We start from the raw sequence: 14,683 nt of genomic DNA on the forward strand, positions 1-14,683 counted from the left end.
TGCTTTGAAGTAGAAAACAATTTAAGGCCCCTATGTTATTGTACAAGTGAAACACATTGATCAATTATATATTTCCCAATTAAACTCATAAACAATAACCTTGAAATAGAGAACAAATTTAGGCCGCTAGTCCGCCAACTTCACGCCGCTAGGTTGCGTACATTTAGCTGCCTTTCTTTGCAGCCATCGATGAATTGCAACCCTCAACTTTGCTGGGCGTTCAAGATCATTACGAAACAAAACAAATACATGATTGGCGCATCCTTTTGAAAAATTGATTTTTTTATAGATGGCCACGTTATTGAAGTACATGCACTTCAATGGATTATCCCGGTGTCTTAAATATTGTCTGGGAACGAGGATGCCCCTTATTTGTTCCAAATACCTGATATATTTCATCTTTTCTACTTGTCATGTACTTTTATCACTCACACTCATTCAATTCGTATTCACAACCAATCCTCGAGGGTGGTTCAAGTGGCCTCGCCAAGCACTCACAAATGCCCCACTCACGCAAAACACTTGAGTCTCACTCACACCTGTGAATACGGATATACCTTTCACTCAAAAATATCTCAACCGTTATGTGATTACAGAGGATTAACCCATTGAGTGTGAGTGAGAGTGATTGTTCTGAATTCGGCACTTTACATCTGAAGTTTCATCCAAATCCTTCAATGAGTTTAAGACATACAAAACAGACAAAATGCAACTCTCAAATCCTGTTCAATATACTGTGACCTTGAGGCGACCCCCTTCATCAGGTATTGATGATATCCTTCAAAAGGTGAAGGAGATGCGAAACATGTGAAAATATCAAAGTTGGACATCAAGTCATTCCTTAATTCCCCTGCACATGTCAAGAGCTAATGGAGTAATACTTGCTAGCTAACTGGTTTGGTTGAGCAAGCAGCATCTCCCTAGTTAAATCCCCACAATGGCCAGCTTGTTTCAGTTTGAGATTTAATGTTTAAATGTGGGCCTGTTTCATTCAAGGATTTAAGTTGTAACAACATCAATATGAATTCTGTAGGATCATCACAGAGTGACTTTTCATTTCTTATTCTGAAGATTAATTCAACAAGAAAAAAATAACAAAGGGCAATAACTCTGTAATTGGCTGAAATAGAATTGCAGTTCCTGTACACTGCACTTCCTCTCATAATGATCTATCACTGTATGAAGTTTTATTAAATTCCATCCAATAGTTTTCATGTTTTGCTCCGGACAAGAAAAAGTAACAAAGGTCAGTAACTCTGTAATTAGCTGAAATAGAATTGCGGTTCCTGTACACTGCACTTTCTCTCATTATGATCTCTCACTGTATGAAGCTTTATTAAATTCCATCCATCTATAGTTTTCAAGTTATGCTCTGGACAAGAAAAAAGTATTAAAGGCCATAACTGTAATTAGTTAAAATAGAGTTATGATTCTTGTGCACTGCACTTCCTCTCATTGTGCTTTACCATTGTATGAAGTTTCAATAAATTCCATCTAGTAGTTTGCAAGTCAATGTCTGGAAAAAAAATTGACTGCAAAAAAAGGGCAATAACTCAGTAATTAACTAAAGTAGTGTTATGGTTCTTGAACAATGCACTTCCTCTCACTGTGCTTTACCATTGTATGAAGTTCCAATGAATTCCATCCAGTACTTTTCAAGTTATACTCTGGACAAAAAAAGTAACAAAGGGCAATAACTCAGTAATAAGCAAGAATAGAGTTATGGTTATTGTACACTGCAGTTCCTCTCATTATGCTCTACCATTGTATGAAGTTTAATCCAATTCCATCCAGTAGGTTTTAAGTCATGCTCCGAACAAGGTAAATTGCTAAGGACCAACCGACAAACCGACCGACCACAGGTTGAAACTTTGTTTGTCGGGGGGTATAAATATACAGCAAAATCACAGAACTATTACACCTTAGATTATTTTCACTTGAACATGACCAAGGTCCATAAGGCGCTGGGATCATAGGGGAAGTCAACTGTCAGGGACATTGACAATCATAAACAAGAGGCGTGCTTTTATGAGATTACATTTTATTTGAATATTCTCAAATCTGTATATATATATATAAGAAATCATGACTAGCCAAAAGACCTGCTTATTTTAAAATTATACTATTTTTTTTAATGTGCTTGAAAGTAAATTACTGTTTTTTTTACTTTGGAAAAAATAGTAAAATTTTGAAAATATTTAAAACTATGAAAAACAGGCGCAATTCTTGTAACCAGAATATCATAATTACACAACCAAGCAAAGCAACATTATCTGAATTAAAAGCATGGTATCGGACAAATGTACATGATGTTAATGGTATAGATCCATGTGACTCTCGGACTATCCACACATTCTATTGATAAGTAGAATATACATGTATGTATACATTAATAAACTACATAGTACACAAACCCAGGAACCAGTGCAACACAGATGTAACTTTGTGTAAAATTACAAGAATTTACATTCATCTTGCGGTGAGCCATTATTCCAGCCATTATAACAATATATGTATGATAGTAAGTACACTCTTAACTAATTTCTAGAATGGCCAAGGATTAAGATTGCTTCGATCAACAAATAAATTCAAGATCACAGTCTCATCTTAAAATAATATGATTCATCTTTGTCCGTCTTAAGCAGGCAAGCATGGTTTCATAAGAGGCGGTTTAGCCCAGAGGCCCTAGGTTAACATGTAAATATATTAGAATTGAGATACTCATACGAGTAAGTATATTAATAAATAATGTCATAATGAACTTGGATACTACATGTAGAACTACCGAGGCCATTCAAAGTTAATATTATGTTTAGTGCCTGGTTCCAAATTCAAAAGCTACCCACTACCAGGCAGGAGAAACAAAAAAACCAACAGATCTGACTCCCTTTTAACAAATAAATATACAAACTAGATAGTTGTTTTTGTAAAAACTAATGTCTCCTCCTCTGCACACAATGTCTCAATATTGTGAATATTTGTGGAGAGTTATTTGGAAATCCTTCAAGTGGTTCGAATTATATGGAGGGGACTCGAAATGTCTCAATATGGTGAACATATGTAGAAGTTATTCCAAAATCCCTCAAGTGTTTCAAGAGATACTGTATGCATACATGCCATATTTTCTGGAGACCATTCAGGGGGATTTGTTAAAAAAGGCTGAAAATTCAGGGGGATTTTGGTTGTATTCAGGGGGATTTTTTTAGCAGGTCTAAGTTGGCGAAATTTTAAAGTATTTTAGACGCAAGTACGAAAAAATGTATTCACATATAGTTTGCTTTGAAAACCTCTTAACTTTTTCATTATACAGAATTATTCTATGTCATGATTTATCATATTCTTATGATACACTGTCATGTCATACTGTAATGCACTTTCAGAACAAAATATGTCATTGGAAAAATATGTTTTCGAGACAATTAAATTAAATTTACCTTCCTCCAAAGTCTTTTAAAAAAAAATTATGCTTAATTCTATCAGCTTGATGACTTTCAGACAATAAGAGAATAGAATAAATATTATTAATTTCTTCCTTCCAAAAGAGTAATATTTCTTTGCCTTTGATAATTACTACAAATTAATTGATCTCTTGTTGTAAAAGTTTCCTTTTGGCATTTCACCCTTGTGGAGTTGTTTCTTTACATTCAGTCACATACTGTGGTTTCACTTACTTTGTCATTATTGCCTAATGTAAAATTTCTAAAAAAAAAATTATTTTTTTTTTAGAAATTTTACAATTCCGGGGGATTTTTATTACGGGGGATTTTTCCCCCGCCGGGGGATATGGCATGTATGTGTATGGAGCTGACACAATTTGCAATGGACAGAAGGATAGATATATGAACATTTCTGGTTTATGGGGTTATTCCTTCTTTAACTAAAGTCCTTTAAATGTGTAGTTTTGTGTTTTTTTCAATAGAAAACATAACCAAATTGCTCCTAACCCTAAAGGACACAGCCCCTTGAACACCTATTTTGGCCCGGACCGACAGACAACTAAAAAACAACATGTCAACACATTTATGGGGGATACTATATAGCATAACATGGTCCGGACAATTATAAATTGAAGTTCTTGCAGATTATATATTTCTGGAAAAAAATCATTATTTTTGTTATCAATCCTCTAGAAATTCAGTTTATCTTGAACTACGCCTACCCATGTGATGACACTTAACATTGAATGAATTTGGCCTGGCCTTACGTAGACAAGTGCTATAACACTAGAAAAGTGTATATGGTTGTAATGTTTGCTCGATATATAGCAAAACCTCACATTGTCTAAAATTGTTGACTTCTCTTATTTTACAAATATTTTTTTTTATAATGTGAGGGTCACAGTATACCCTGCTCACAATTAAATAAACATTGCATAGCTTGTTATTGTTTGTGCAACACTAAGCATTCTATTTATTTGTAGCAGTTCTCATTAATAAGGCAACCGTTCAGCTCTATAACAAAAGAAACAATAACATGCAAAAAAACATACAGGGCTTTTTCCGCAAAAATTAGTGAGAGACCTGGCCAATTCATTTCGGCAATTTTTACTGCTTAAACGCTTCAAAATGGTAAAATATATGACATTATGGCTTCCAACTCATATATTTAAAATAATGGAAGAAAAACAAACAAAGCTATAACATCAGTACAAACAATGATTCCATGAGTACAATTTGTTAATATTATTTTCTGTATTTCTGGGGAAACAAAATGGCTGAAAATGAGAATAAATACACACATTTTTCAATTGGTAAGTAGCCGAATTTCTGCTCTACTAAAGACGATGAAAAAGCCCTGACATAATGTATACAATAACTCGCACGAAATAATAAAATAAAACAAGAGCACCACAAGTGAATGCTAATGCTCGTCTATTGTTTGAGGTAAAAAAGGGTATAACTCCACAATTATTATTGCTAGAGTTATGGACTTGGCTACATAATGCATACTGTCTCTTGTAACATGTGTAAGTTCCTTCAATGACCATGGTAAAAGGTGACGAGAACGACACCAAGGCTATGATAAAAATAGACAAGCTAAAAATGTCATGTCCAAGTACATGCTAAATACCAAAATAGACGTTAATAAAACCAAAAGAAATGGGTTAACACACCAATCCACACGGTATGGATACATATTTATAATATACATGAATAATATCAGCACTAATAACGTACTTGTATAGCATAAAATACAGGCTATAAACAATGTACAAGCAAATGAATATCAAATTTGAAAACATTATTGCTAAATGCAGATAATCACCAACTTGTTAGGTTTCAACTGCATTAAACTTCCTTTGAAAGACCTCTAGTTTGTTAAAATAAGATCATGGATAGGCATCAAGAAGTTTTTTTGTAGGAAATATACGAAGCAATATTTCTACAGTCTTAAAGAACCATAAAGCTGAAGCGTGTTTATTTTTAATCAGCTTTTGAACTACACGTTGTATTTCTGTGTGTTCTCAGGTTCTCAACACATACATGTAACTTAAGTGTAATATGAAGCAGCATATAATGAAGCAGCGTTATGCAATCAGAATGTACAATTCGGTAAAAATGTTTTTAAGTAAAAAATATTACAACAATTCATTTCATGATGTTCCATTAACATTTTTTTCCCTACAAAAGGATGTTTTTTGAGACCTATCCATATCTAATCGAAAGTAAGCCGAAACTTCAGGTCGAAAGTCGAAAAAGATGGTCGAAATAATTACAATCAAAAATCTGTGTGGGATGCAACAACTGGAATAAATACAAATGACCATTATATATATATGGTATAATTTTAAGCTACAAATCTCCTGATTGTTTATCATATTTCTACTCAGTTATAACTTATTTGCAGATGTATTCATTGTATACTGTATAGTCTGTATAACTGTAAATGTGCACATTTTTTTCACCAATGGAAATTAAATCAAAGATGCTTTTAAGAAGTCCACATCAAAAATTCACTTCATAACTATATGTATCCACAGCAAATTTACTGTAAATAAATAAATTTTGAGCTCACTTTGGTCAAAACATTATTTGTAAAACATAAATACAGAAATACATGTACCCAGAGGTACATTATGAACCCTTCATCACTTCATGCACAGTTTTTATATCCCACACAGAAACATAACATACAAATATTGTACAACCTTAATATAAAATAATCATTAAAAGTATTTCTAACACAATGTAACTTTAATATAATAAAACTTTGACTATTCTAATAATTAAATGGTTGAACTAGACTCCAAGAGTTAATTTGAGTAAAAGCACTTAGGAAAGTACTGAGCAACTTTTAAATTCTGAATAATTATATAATTGACAAAATTGAAAATAATCTAAAATGTGAATATAAAGTCTGTAACCAATGCAAACCTTCCACAAGGTTCATGGTTTGGTGTAATACAAAGCTGATTTAGACATAAGGTACAAGAAAAAGCTGACAAATATATTTAAACTGAAGTATTCATTAATTTGAAACATTTGACTGGAGATGCAACAACGGAAGACATCAAAGATAAATTCAAAATAATGTCTTACTTCACAAACTATTTTCCCTGTTATTTATAAATCAAATGAAAAAGTAAAGAAATAATAAATATTTATAAGTTTAGATATTTAATAAAAGGAACACCAAAATTCCAGAGAAAATGGAATAATTTGAAAAAAAAATATAAAAAGGAGCATTTCCTTTTTTTACTCCTGTCAGATTATGATCATAACCTAACCGTAAATCAAATATAATATTGATACACATGTAGGTGAACGTGCATCAACTACCATCACGTTCAGATCTCAAAAAGCAAAACATACTTCCCATGGACTGTATTAGAGAAGGATCTTAAGATCAATTTGAATCTAATATTTTAAATATATTCTATCATGCATATCTGGTACAGATGGAACAAGACTATCACTGGAAGCGAAGGATGCTCCCCAAAAGCCAAGTTTCTATAAAAAGGCAGAAATTGTAATACAGTGTGCAGGTAGAAGGTTAATGGTTGTAGCCAAAGAATTAATAAATATTTTAATGTTTAGTTAATAAAAAGAACCCCAAAATTCCAGTGAAAATGGAATAAGTAAAATGAAAAATGAAATTAAAATGCAGCTATTGAAATTCAGAACAATCAGTAGACGAGGAATATTGCTTGTAGCCTGAATATGGATCTTCAAACATTTTATAATGTCATTGCAATCAATCCATATACCAAGTTTCATTTTGAGTTCCTTTAGAACATCCCAAGATATGGCCTGAACCAGCACATGTTGTGGAAAAATATCAGGTTAAGGGGAGATGACTGAATTAAAACAAATTACTATTCTTTGGTACACTCTGTCATTGCTATCTATTTCTATGCCAAGATTCATTTATATCTCTCAAGTAAATTTTAAGATATGGCTTGGACAAGCACACATGAGATAGGATCATGATTCTTGGGTCCTCCAATTCAACTTTTTTTCCATCTATCTACATTCCGAGTTTCATTTTAATCCCTTTGGTACTTTCAGACAAGCACCCATTATCGAGGTATATCAGGTAACGGGAGATCAACTAATAATATGAAGGGCAGGATTATGGTTCTTGAGCACTGCACTTCTTTTCATTGGTATCTTTCTCTATAAAAAGTTTAATTTCTATCCCTCTAGTATTTTGCTCGGACAAGAACTGATTACAGTTAAGGGATGATAACTTCATAAATATGCATGATAGTCCAGTCTTTGTTTTCATTAATGATTTACATACTTCCCTACCGAGGATTACAAAGAATTCAAAGTTTGTTCAAGAAAATATCAGTATAAGCACATTTCAGAAGTTTGAACTTCAGCTTTGATATTTAATAATGTATCAAGTTCCTTCTGTAATGCAGCCCAAGCCCTGCTCATGAGCAGTATCAGGAATTCATACATCCTCATGAAAAAGCTGCGTGGCCAACACCTCACCAGTAACGATCGTCTGACAGCCGATGGTAGTCGCTGTCTTCTTTTCTTCAGGTTTCGCTTGATCCTGGCCATTTACTTCTGTTTCACCACTGTCCTTCTTTGGCGTGTCTCCCAGAACAGATCGGTTCATGTAGTATTTCTCGGCAACCATACTGAGGCTCGGGGCATCGCTGTCGTCACTCAGGTCAAGGTCATCAATGTCGCGCATAGCTGAGAGCTCTTGATGCCGGAAATTCCAAACTGGTACCACCCCGGCACCACTTGGGGCAGCATCTGAGAATGAGTACTTAATCCCACCAACGTTGACAGGAGATTGGATGACACTTGAGTCATTCAACTCGGGTATCATTCGACGGATTTCTTCATCAATGTTTGAGATTGGCATTGGACTGTTTGGTGTCATTGGTTCCCGGAAAGAGCCGTCACTCAACGTATAACCTAGACGAGCTGTAACTTTGTCAACAAGGTCCTCAATAGACTCATGCTCCTTCCAAATTTTAATGGCCCTCCAACGAGCTCTGCTGCCCTTTGGTGCAGGGATTGAATCAAAGCACACCATTTCTCCAACAGTCAGCAGTTTATTTAAGTCATCGATCTGCTTTCCAAATATTGTCCTGTCAATAAACACATGCTCATGCTTGCCTAAATCAACAATTCCCCACAGCTTGGCAACATGGTATACACGACCTTGACCTTGCTTCCCAGCCTTAGTCGGGGTAGAACTTGGTCTACTGCCTGTAATGATGACATTCAATCTGGCATTCTTGATGACGGATACTGTCTCATCTTCAGAAATGACAAAGATATTAGCATGACTCCGAACAAATTTTTCAAGTTCTGGCTTACTCCAACCGATGGTATTTCGTAAACTTTCCGGAGCCTGACTAAAATGACCAGTAAGTCCATTTAATTTCATGTCACCCTTCTTTTCAATTATTCCTTTCAGAAACATAACAGCCTTGTATTCATTTGCAGTCATGGTAGCAGGCCCAGATTTTGCACTTAGAGGAGTAGGTAGATTCTGTGAGGTAAATGATGGTGTACGTGACAGAGACGAAGGTTTTGGGGAATTTGGAGGAATTTCTATTGATTTTGGGCGACGTTTAAGTTTTGGTGTTCTTGGCTGTTGATTGAAGTCTCCAACAGACTGAGAGAAGCGGGGATTGTCACCTACAGAGTATCGAGGATTATCCCCAACAGAGTAGCGTGGGTTATCTCCAACAGAGTAGCGGGGGTTATCTCCAACAGAGTAGCGATTGTTGTCACCAACTGAATAACGCTGATTGGCATTGAACTGAATGCCATCAAGGTCCAGAGATTCAGAAGAGGGGTTGACAGCACTGTAGTTTATATTGTCCTTCAATGAGACCTGGTCTCCTCGGATGTCAAATATAAGAGGATGTCGTTCCAGCCACTCTCTGAACTGGTTCTGTGGGCCAACACAATCGCGGATCTCTGCATTTGCCTGTGAGAGATGGCCTGCTAGGCTCAGAACATGCATCCACTTCTCGCCTTTCCTGATGATCTTAGCTCGAAAGTACTGCACAGCCTCAGTCTCGACTGAGACATCAGAGGTAGTTGAAGCAGGGCTGCTTTCACGAAAATTCTTCCCAAGATTAGCCGTTCCATCATTCAAACTCACCAAATTTCCACTGACACAAAATAATGAAGGGAATTTCAACAGAAACTTCTTTAAGCCAGACTCATTGCCACCACATGCCTGGCGCATGTCTGGGGTAAAGCTCTTACTCCCAAACCTTCCAGCCAGCTGACTTATGGTGAGTGGCACTCCAGAGTTCATCAAGATCTCCAGAAAGTACAGCATGGCCTTGTGTCCGGGCTCGTCCGCCATTTCCTCCTCAGAGTAGAAAACTGGAGATTCAAGACTGTAAGGAACTGTCTCCGAGGGAATGGAGGAGTGTCTTGGATAAATTGGCGAAAATCCAACACCTGGAAATACACAAAATAAGTTTGTATCATAAATAATTCAAATGGGATGGTGATTATTGTTAATGAATTACAACCAAATACATACAATGAATAAGTAAAGCCTTTAAAAGTGCAAGTTAGATGCATATAGCAAAATATTTGAAACATTATGTCCACAGCTTCAGAATTTTGAAATTAAATGTAATTATTGACATAAAATGTGCTGTTCATCATTCAAATCAGAAATAAATATGCAATATAATTAGGGATGCAAACGAATATTCGAATATTCGATCAAACGTTTGGTATTCGAATGTCAAAATCGGTATTCGAATATTCGATATTTTGTTGTTGAATAAATATAATAATTAACATGTTGCCTACAACTCTGTTGTTGTGTTTTAAGTTTGTTTGTCTTGTTTTTACAACAATGGGTCTATACTGCCATAGGTGTGAATGTGATGACAATACACTAATAAACACGTGTCATATGTCATTTAGGGACATATCGTCGGGTACTTTAAAAGTAATTTAACAAAAATTGGCTGTAAGATAAGTGACACAATCAATTATTTTCGGTAAACTGAAATGCCTTTGCCAATTAAGGAATAAACTAGTTCCCGATTTGGTTGGGTTTTTCCATAGTTTTATTTAGTACAGGACAATCCCAGAACGAGACCCTCCATTGACTTATTAATGCCATTTGACCTGAAATACATCTAAGTTCACGTTGTTTACAAATATGAAGGCACAGGAATATAAATGAAGTTATTTTTTTCTTTGTTCATAATGTTTTACATTTTCTCTTTCTGAAATGAGGAATTTCAGAGGCTGATTTGGTGAAATTCAGGGTCCGCCAGGCGTAATGGTTAGGACAAAGTAGGGCTAAAATGCCCGGCTACTACTGGAGAGAATATTATAATAGTTTACTACAACTTTTAAAAGATGTATTTTGGTAATCGAATATTCGTTCGAAAGAATTACTGATATTCGAATATCAATTTTGCCATTCGTTTGCATCTCTAAATATAATATTAACAAGAGATGTTTGCCAAACATTATGCCCCCCTGAGGGCCATGTCGTCAGGATTATATGGACAATTGAATGAAAAATGCATGGACCGAAATGACAGCTGATTTGTCACTGACATTGGATACCGTTGAGGCTGTTTTAAGATTATGACCATTCAAAGTGTGAGGAAAGAGTGTGTTATGACTCTATGACCTCAAAATCCTTAGGAGTTATCAGCTGGTCACCAAAAACCTAAATGTCAAGTTTGAGGGACATGGGTGCAGGCATTGTCCAGTTGTCACTCGGACAACCTTTTACCATTCAAGGTCACTGGGACCTTGACCTTTGGCCCGATGACCCCCAAAAACAATAGGGGTCATCTACTGGTCAGGCCCAACCTCCAAGTCAACTTTGAGGGCCATGGGTGCAGGCATTGTGGAGTTATGACTCGGACAACCTTTTACCATTCAAGGTCACTTTGACCTTGACCTTTGGCCCGATGACCCCAAAAACCAATAGGGATCATCTTCAGGTCAGGCCCAACTTCCATATCAAGTTAAATGACCATAGGTCTAGGCATTGTTGAGTTATCACTCTGACAAGCTTTGGTCTACCGACGGACCGACCGACCTACCGACCGACATGTGCAAAGCCATATACCCCTCTTCTTTGAAGGGGGGCATAATAATGTGTAGCTGTCACTAGAAGCAGAACATGACTCATGTGTGGTAACAAGCCATTCCAAGACTCTAAGGCAGTGTTTCTGCCAGGCCTTTATGGCTTGTCAGACTCGACATGCCTTCCTGTGCCCTGGCTTACTACCGATACGCTTTAATTGCATGAACATGCCTTATTCCCACAGCGATGAGCCTTATCAAAACAGTAATCAATATTGACAATACACAGCTTATGCTTTGATAATGCACCAGTCAATTGTAACAACAGCCCCCCCAGGTCCGGGGAATAGCGGGGACTTTGACTTTCGGTCAAGCCAACCCCGGCTAAAATCCCCGCCCTGCGGAGACGAACAGATGGTTAAATCCCCGCCAAATGCCCCCACACCCCAGGGACCCTAGGTAAAGCCCATTCCCCGCTATATTTAAAGCGAAGACAAAACCAGCGCATTCACCCGGCACTGTGGGGCCACCTGAAAGGTAAAAACACGGCCCATTTCCCCGGCTATCCCCGGACCTGGGACGCCCATGGTTACAATTGACTGGTGCATAACAGTTGGCCAATAGCCAAAAGGCGTGTCAGCTGTATAAGCACATGTTTAGCTGCTATCATAATGGTTGGCTGATCGTCATCAGACATGTCAGATTTATTTAGCTTGAAGCATCATCCAATCACTTTTTTGGCGCTCCCCTACTCCTCCCATAATAAATTGGCATAAGGTGTGAAATACAAGGGACCTTCATCTTTTCAATCAATAACATTATTGGCCTCGATTTCAAATTAAACAATGTGTTAATTGATGGGGGTACTCTATTTGGTGTGCCACACTGTGGTCCTATAAAGTTAATTGATTGAGGGACTGAACTAGTGTTGTTTTGTTTACCAATTAGCACATTGCAATTGAGTATCAGAATATTTAATAAAGAATGCCAATTCAAGTAAAAGTTTCAATTGTTCGTTGAAATGAAAAACAAATTGTTCCTTCTAAGAATTTCAACAAGTCAAAACCCTAACTCCTCATGCCTCCTATGAGTCTGGCGATATCATAGTTCTTCAGCTCATGCATGTGCGGGTGATGTCAGCCAGCGTGAAAGAAAAGCTCACGATATTTTCGTCATTATATAATTGAATACAGAGGTCTTTTTTCCTACTTTATTCTCCTATCTGATTGAATGAGTGTTCGATATATTCCTTTATTGGGTCTTGGAATGGCTTGTTTCCACACTAGTTAAATCTTGGACAAGTACTAGTATCTAGCTACAAAAATCAGCGATCAGGGATACATTTTTGCTATTTTGACGTTTCTTTTGTACTGGTTGACGGTACATTTCCGAACAGGGCACAAATCCCGAACACCAGCTAAAACACACGTTTGTTCACCATGATCGATTATTCCATGATCTAGATCAATACAAAGGCTTGCCTTGGTCACACTTGCAACGTTTCATCTTGTTTTGTTGAATATATTTCTAAAAAAAGCCATTCAATGTTTATACGCTTGAAGATCAAAATGTAGCACACGGGGGAATGACGTCAGAGGGCGCACACGTATCTTTAGGTTTTGCATTTATGTTGACCTACATTCAAGATATTTATAAATAGAAATCACCCTTTACATTTGAATTTCATGTTTTGAAAAACATCGCAAACAATAAATAACTTTGCAGCTAAGTGTTTATTTAATATAGCATACTTATTAATTATAATTGTATGACCATGTATTTTCGCTTTTCAAGTGTTCGGTATTTGTGACCTCCACAGCATAAATTTAAGGGTGATTTACTGTCTATAAAATGAACGATTTTCGACATAAAATTGATGAGATCGTGAATCTGTACTTTGACAGATGCTGTCACATTAATCAAAGATGTTTCATACGCAATTTTAATTTAATACAACAAAAACTCTCCAAGATAATTGTGAAAAACCTCAAAAAGTGTTTGGAATTGTGACCTAAGCAAGTATCCCTGTAACTGTATAAAGTCTGCCAAAGTAAAAAAAAATCATCAAAAGACTCATTGACTGCCATTTTGTTGGACTATAACGTTTATTTATAATAGTACTGTATCTAGACGGTTACACATAATTTTATAATCCATAATAAATGATTAATTTCCGGATGAAACAATGACTTCGATAATGGTTACAATATATTTATATTGAAGTAATACCATTTTATTTTTTAAATTCGACCCACTGCGACCTTTTCAGCGTTTGACATGTGCGATAAGTTTTGAGACGGCCCCTGAGAAATTCGTTCAATTGTAAACATCATTTAGCCACAAAGGTAAGCGATCCAAGTATATAGCGTATTCTTATGAATCTAGTATCCGATAAAATCCTTAAACTACATAAAATTGCAACGTTAAAGGACCTGAATCAGCCTCTTTTCTGAGAATTCTTAAACTGTCAGCATGCTGCCATCTTGGGAAGAATGTTTTGGTTTGTTTAAGTCAAAACGGTTTGGACAAACAGTTTTATACTGCACAGTACCTAACGGACTTACGATTGACGATCTTACAATAATGGCACCTTGTCAAATAGCCCCCATTTTGGTCAAATAGCCCGCACTTGGAAAAAATTGTTAAAGCGCCCCCAATTTCGTCAAATAGTCCCCACTCCTTTTTTGAAATTATATTTGAAGGTATGTTGTTTTATTTTTAAGATACTTGAATGTAAGTTGTTATATTTTCTAAGATATTTGAATGTATATTTGAAGGTAAGTTGTAATATTTTAAGACATTTGTATTTATATTTGAAGGTATGTTGTTATATTTTTAAGATATTTGAATGTAAGTTGTTATATTTTCTAAGATATTTGAATGTATATTTGAAGGTAAGTTGTAATATTTTTAAGATATTTGAATGTAAGTTGTTATATTTTTAAGATATTTGAATGTAAGTTGTTATATTTTTTAAGATATTTGAATGTATATTTGAAGGTAAGTTGTAATTTTTTTTAAGATATTTGTATTTATATTTGAAGGTAAGTTGTAATATTTTTAAGATATTTGAATGTAAGTTGTTATATTTTCTAAGATATTTGAATGTATACTTGAAGGTAAGTTGTAATATTTTAAGACATTTGTATTTATATTTGAAGGTAAGTTGTTATATTTTTAAGATA

The 14,683-nt window shown here is 35.6% G+C and overlaps 1 protein-coding gene across 1 annotated transcript; it reads right to left on the minus strand.

The window, feature by feature from the left end:
- Nucleotides 1-4,005: 4,005 nt before the first annotated feature.
- Nucleotides 4,006-14,003, minus strand: LOC128217255 (uncharacterized). Its single transcript, XM_052924272.1, has 2 exons — nucleotides 13,931-14,003; nucleotides 4,006-9,890 (listed from the first exon to the last, which is right to left on the minus strand). The coding sequence occupies exon 2, from the start codon at nucleotides 9,790-9,792 to the stop codon at nucleotides 7,900-7,902; it is 1,893 nt and encodes a 630-aa protein (XP_052780232.1). The 5' UTR covers nucleotides 9,793-9,890; nucleotides 13,931-14,003; the 3' UTR covers nucleotides 4,006-7,899.
- Nucleotides 14,004-14,683: the final 680 nt, after the last annotated feature.

Source organism: Mya arenaria, chromosome 14 (genome assembly GCF_026914265.1).
Source record: "Mya arenaria isolate MELC-2E11 chromosome 14, ASM2691426v1".
In the NCBI taxonomy this organism is placed as follows: domain Eukaryota; kingdom Metazoa; phylum Mollusca; class Bivalvia; order Myida; family Myidae; genus Mya; species Mya arenaria.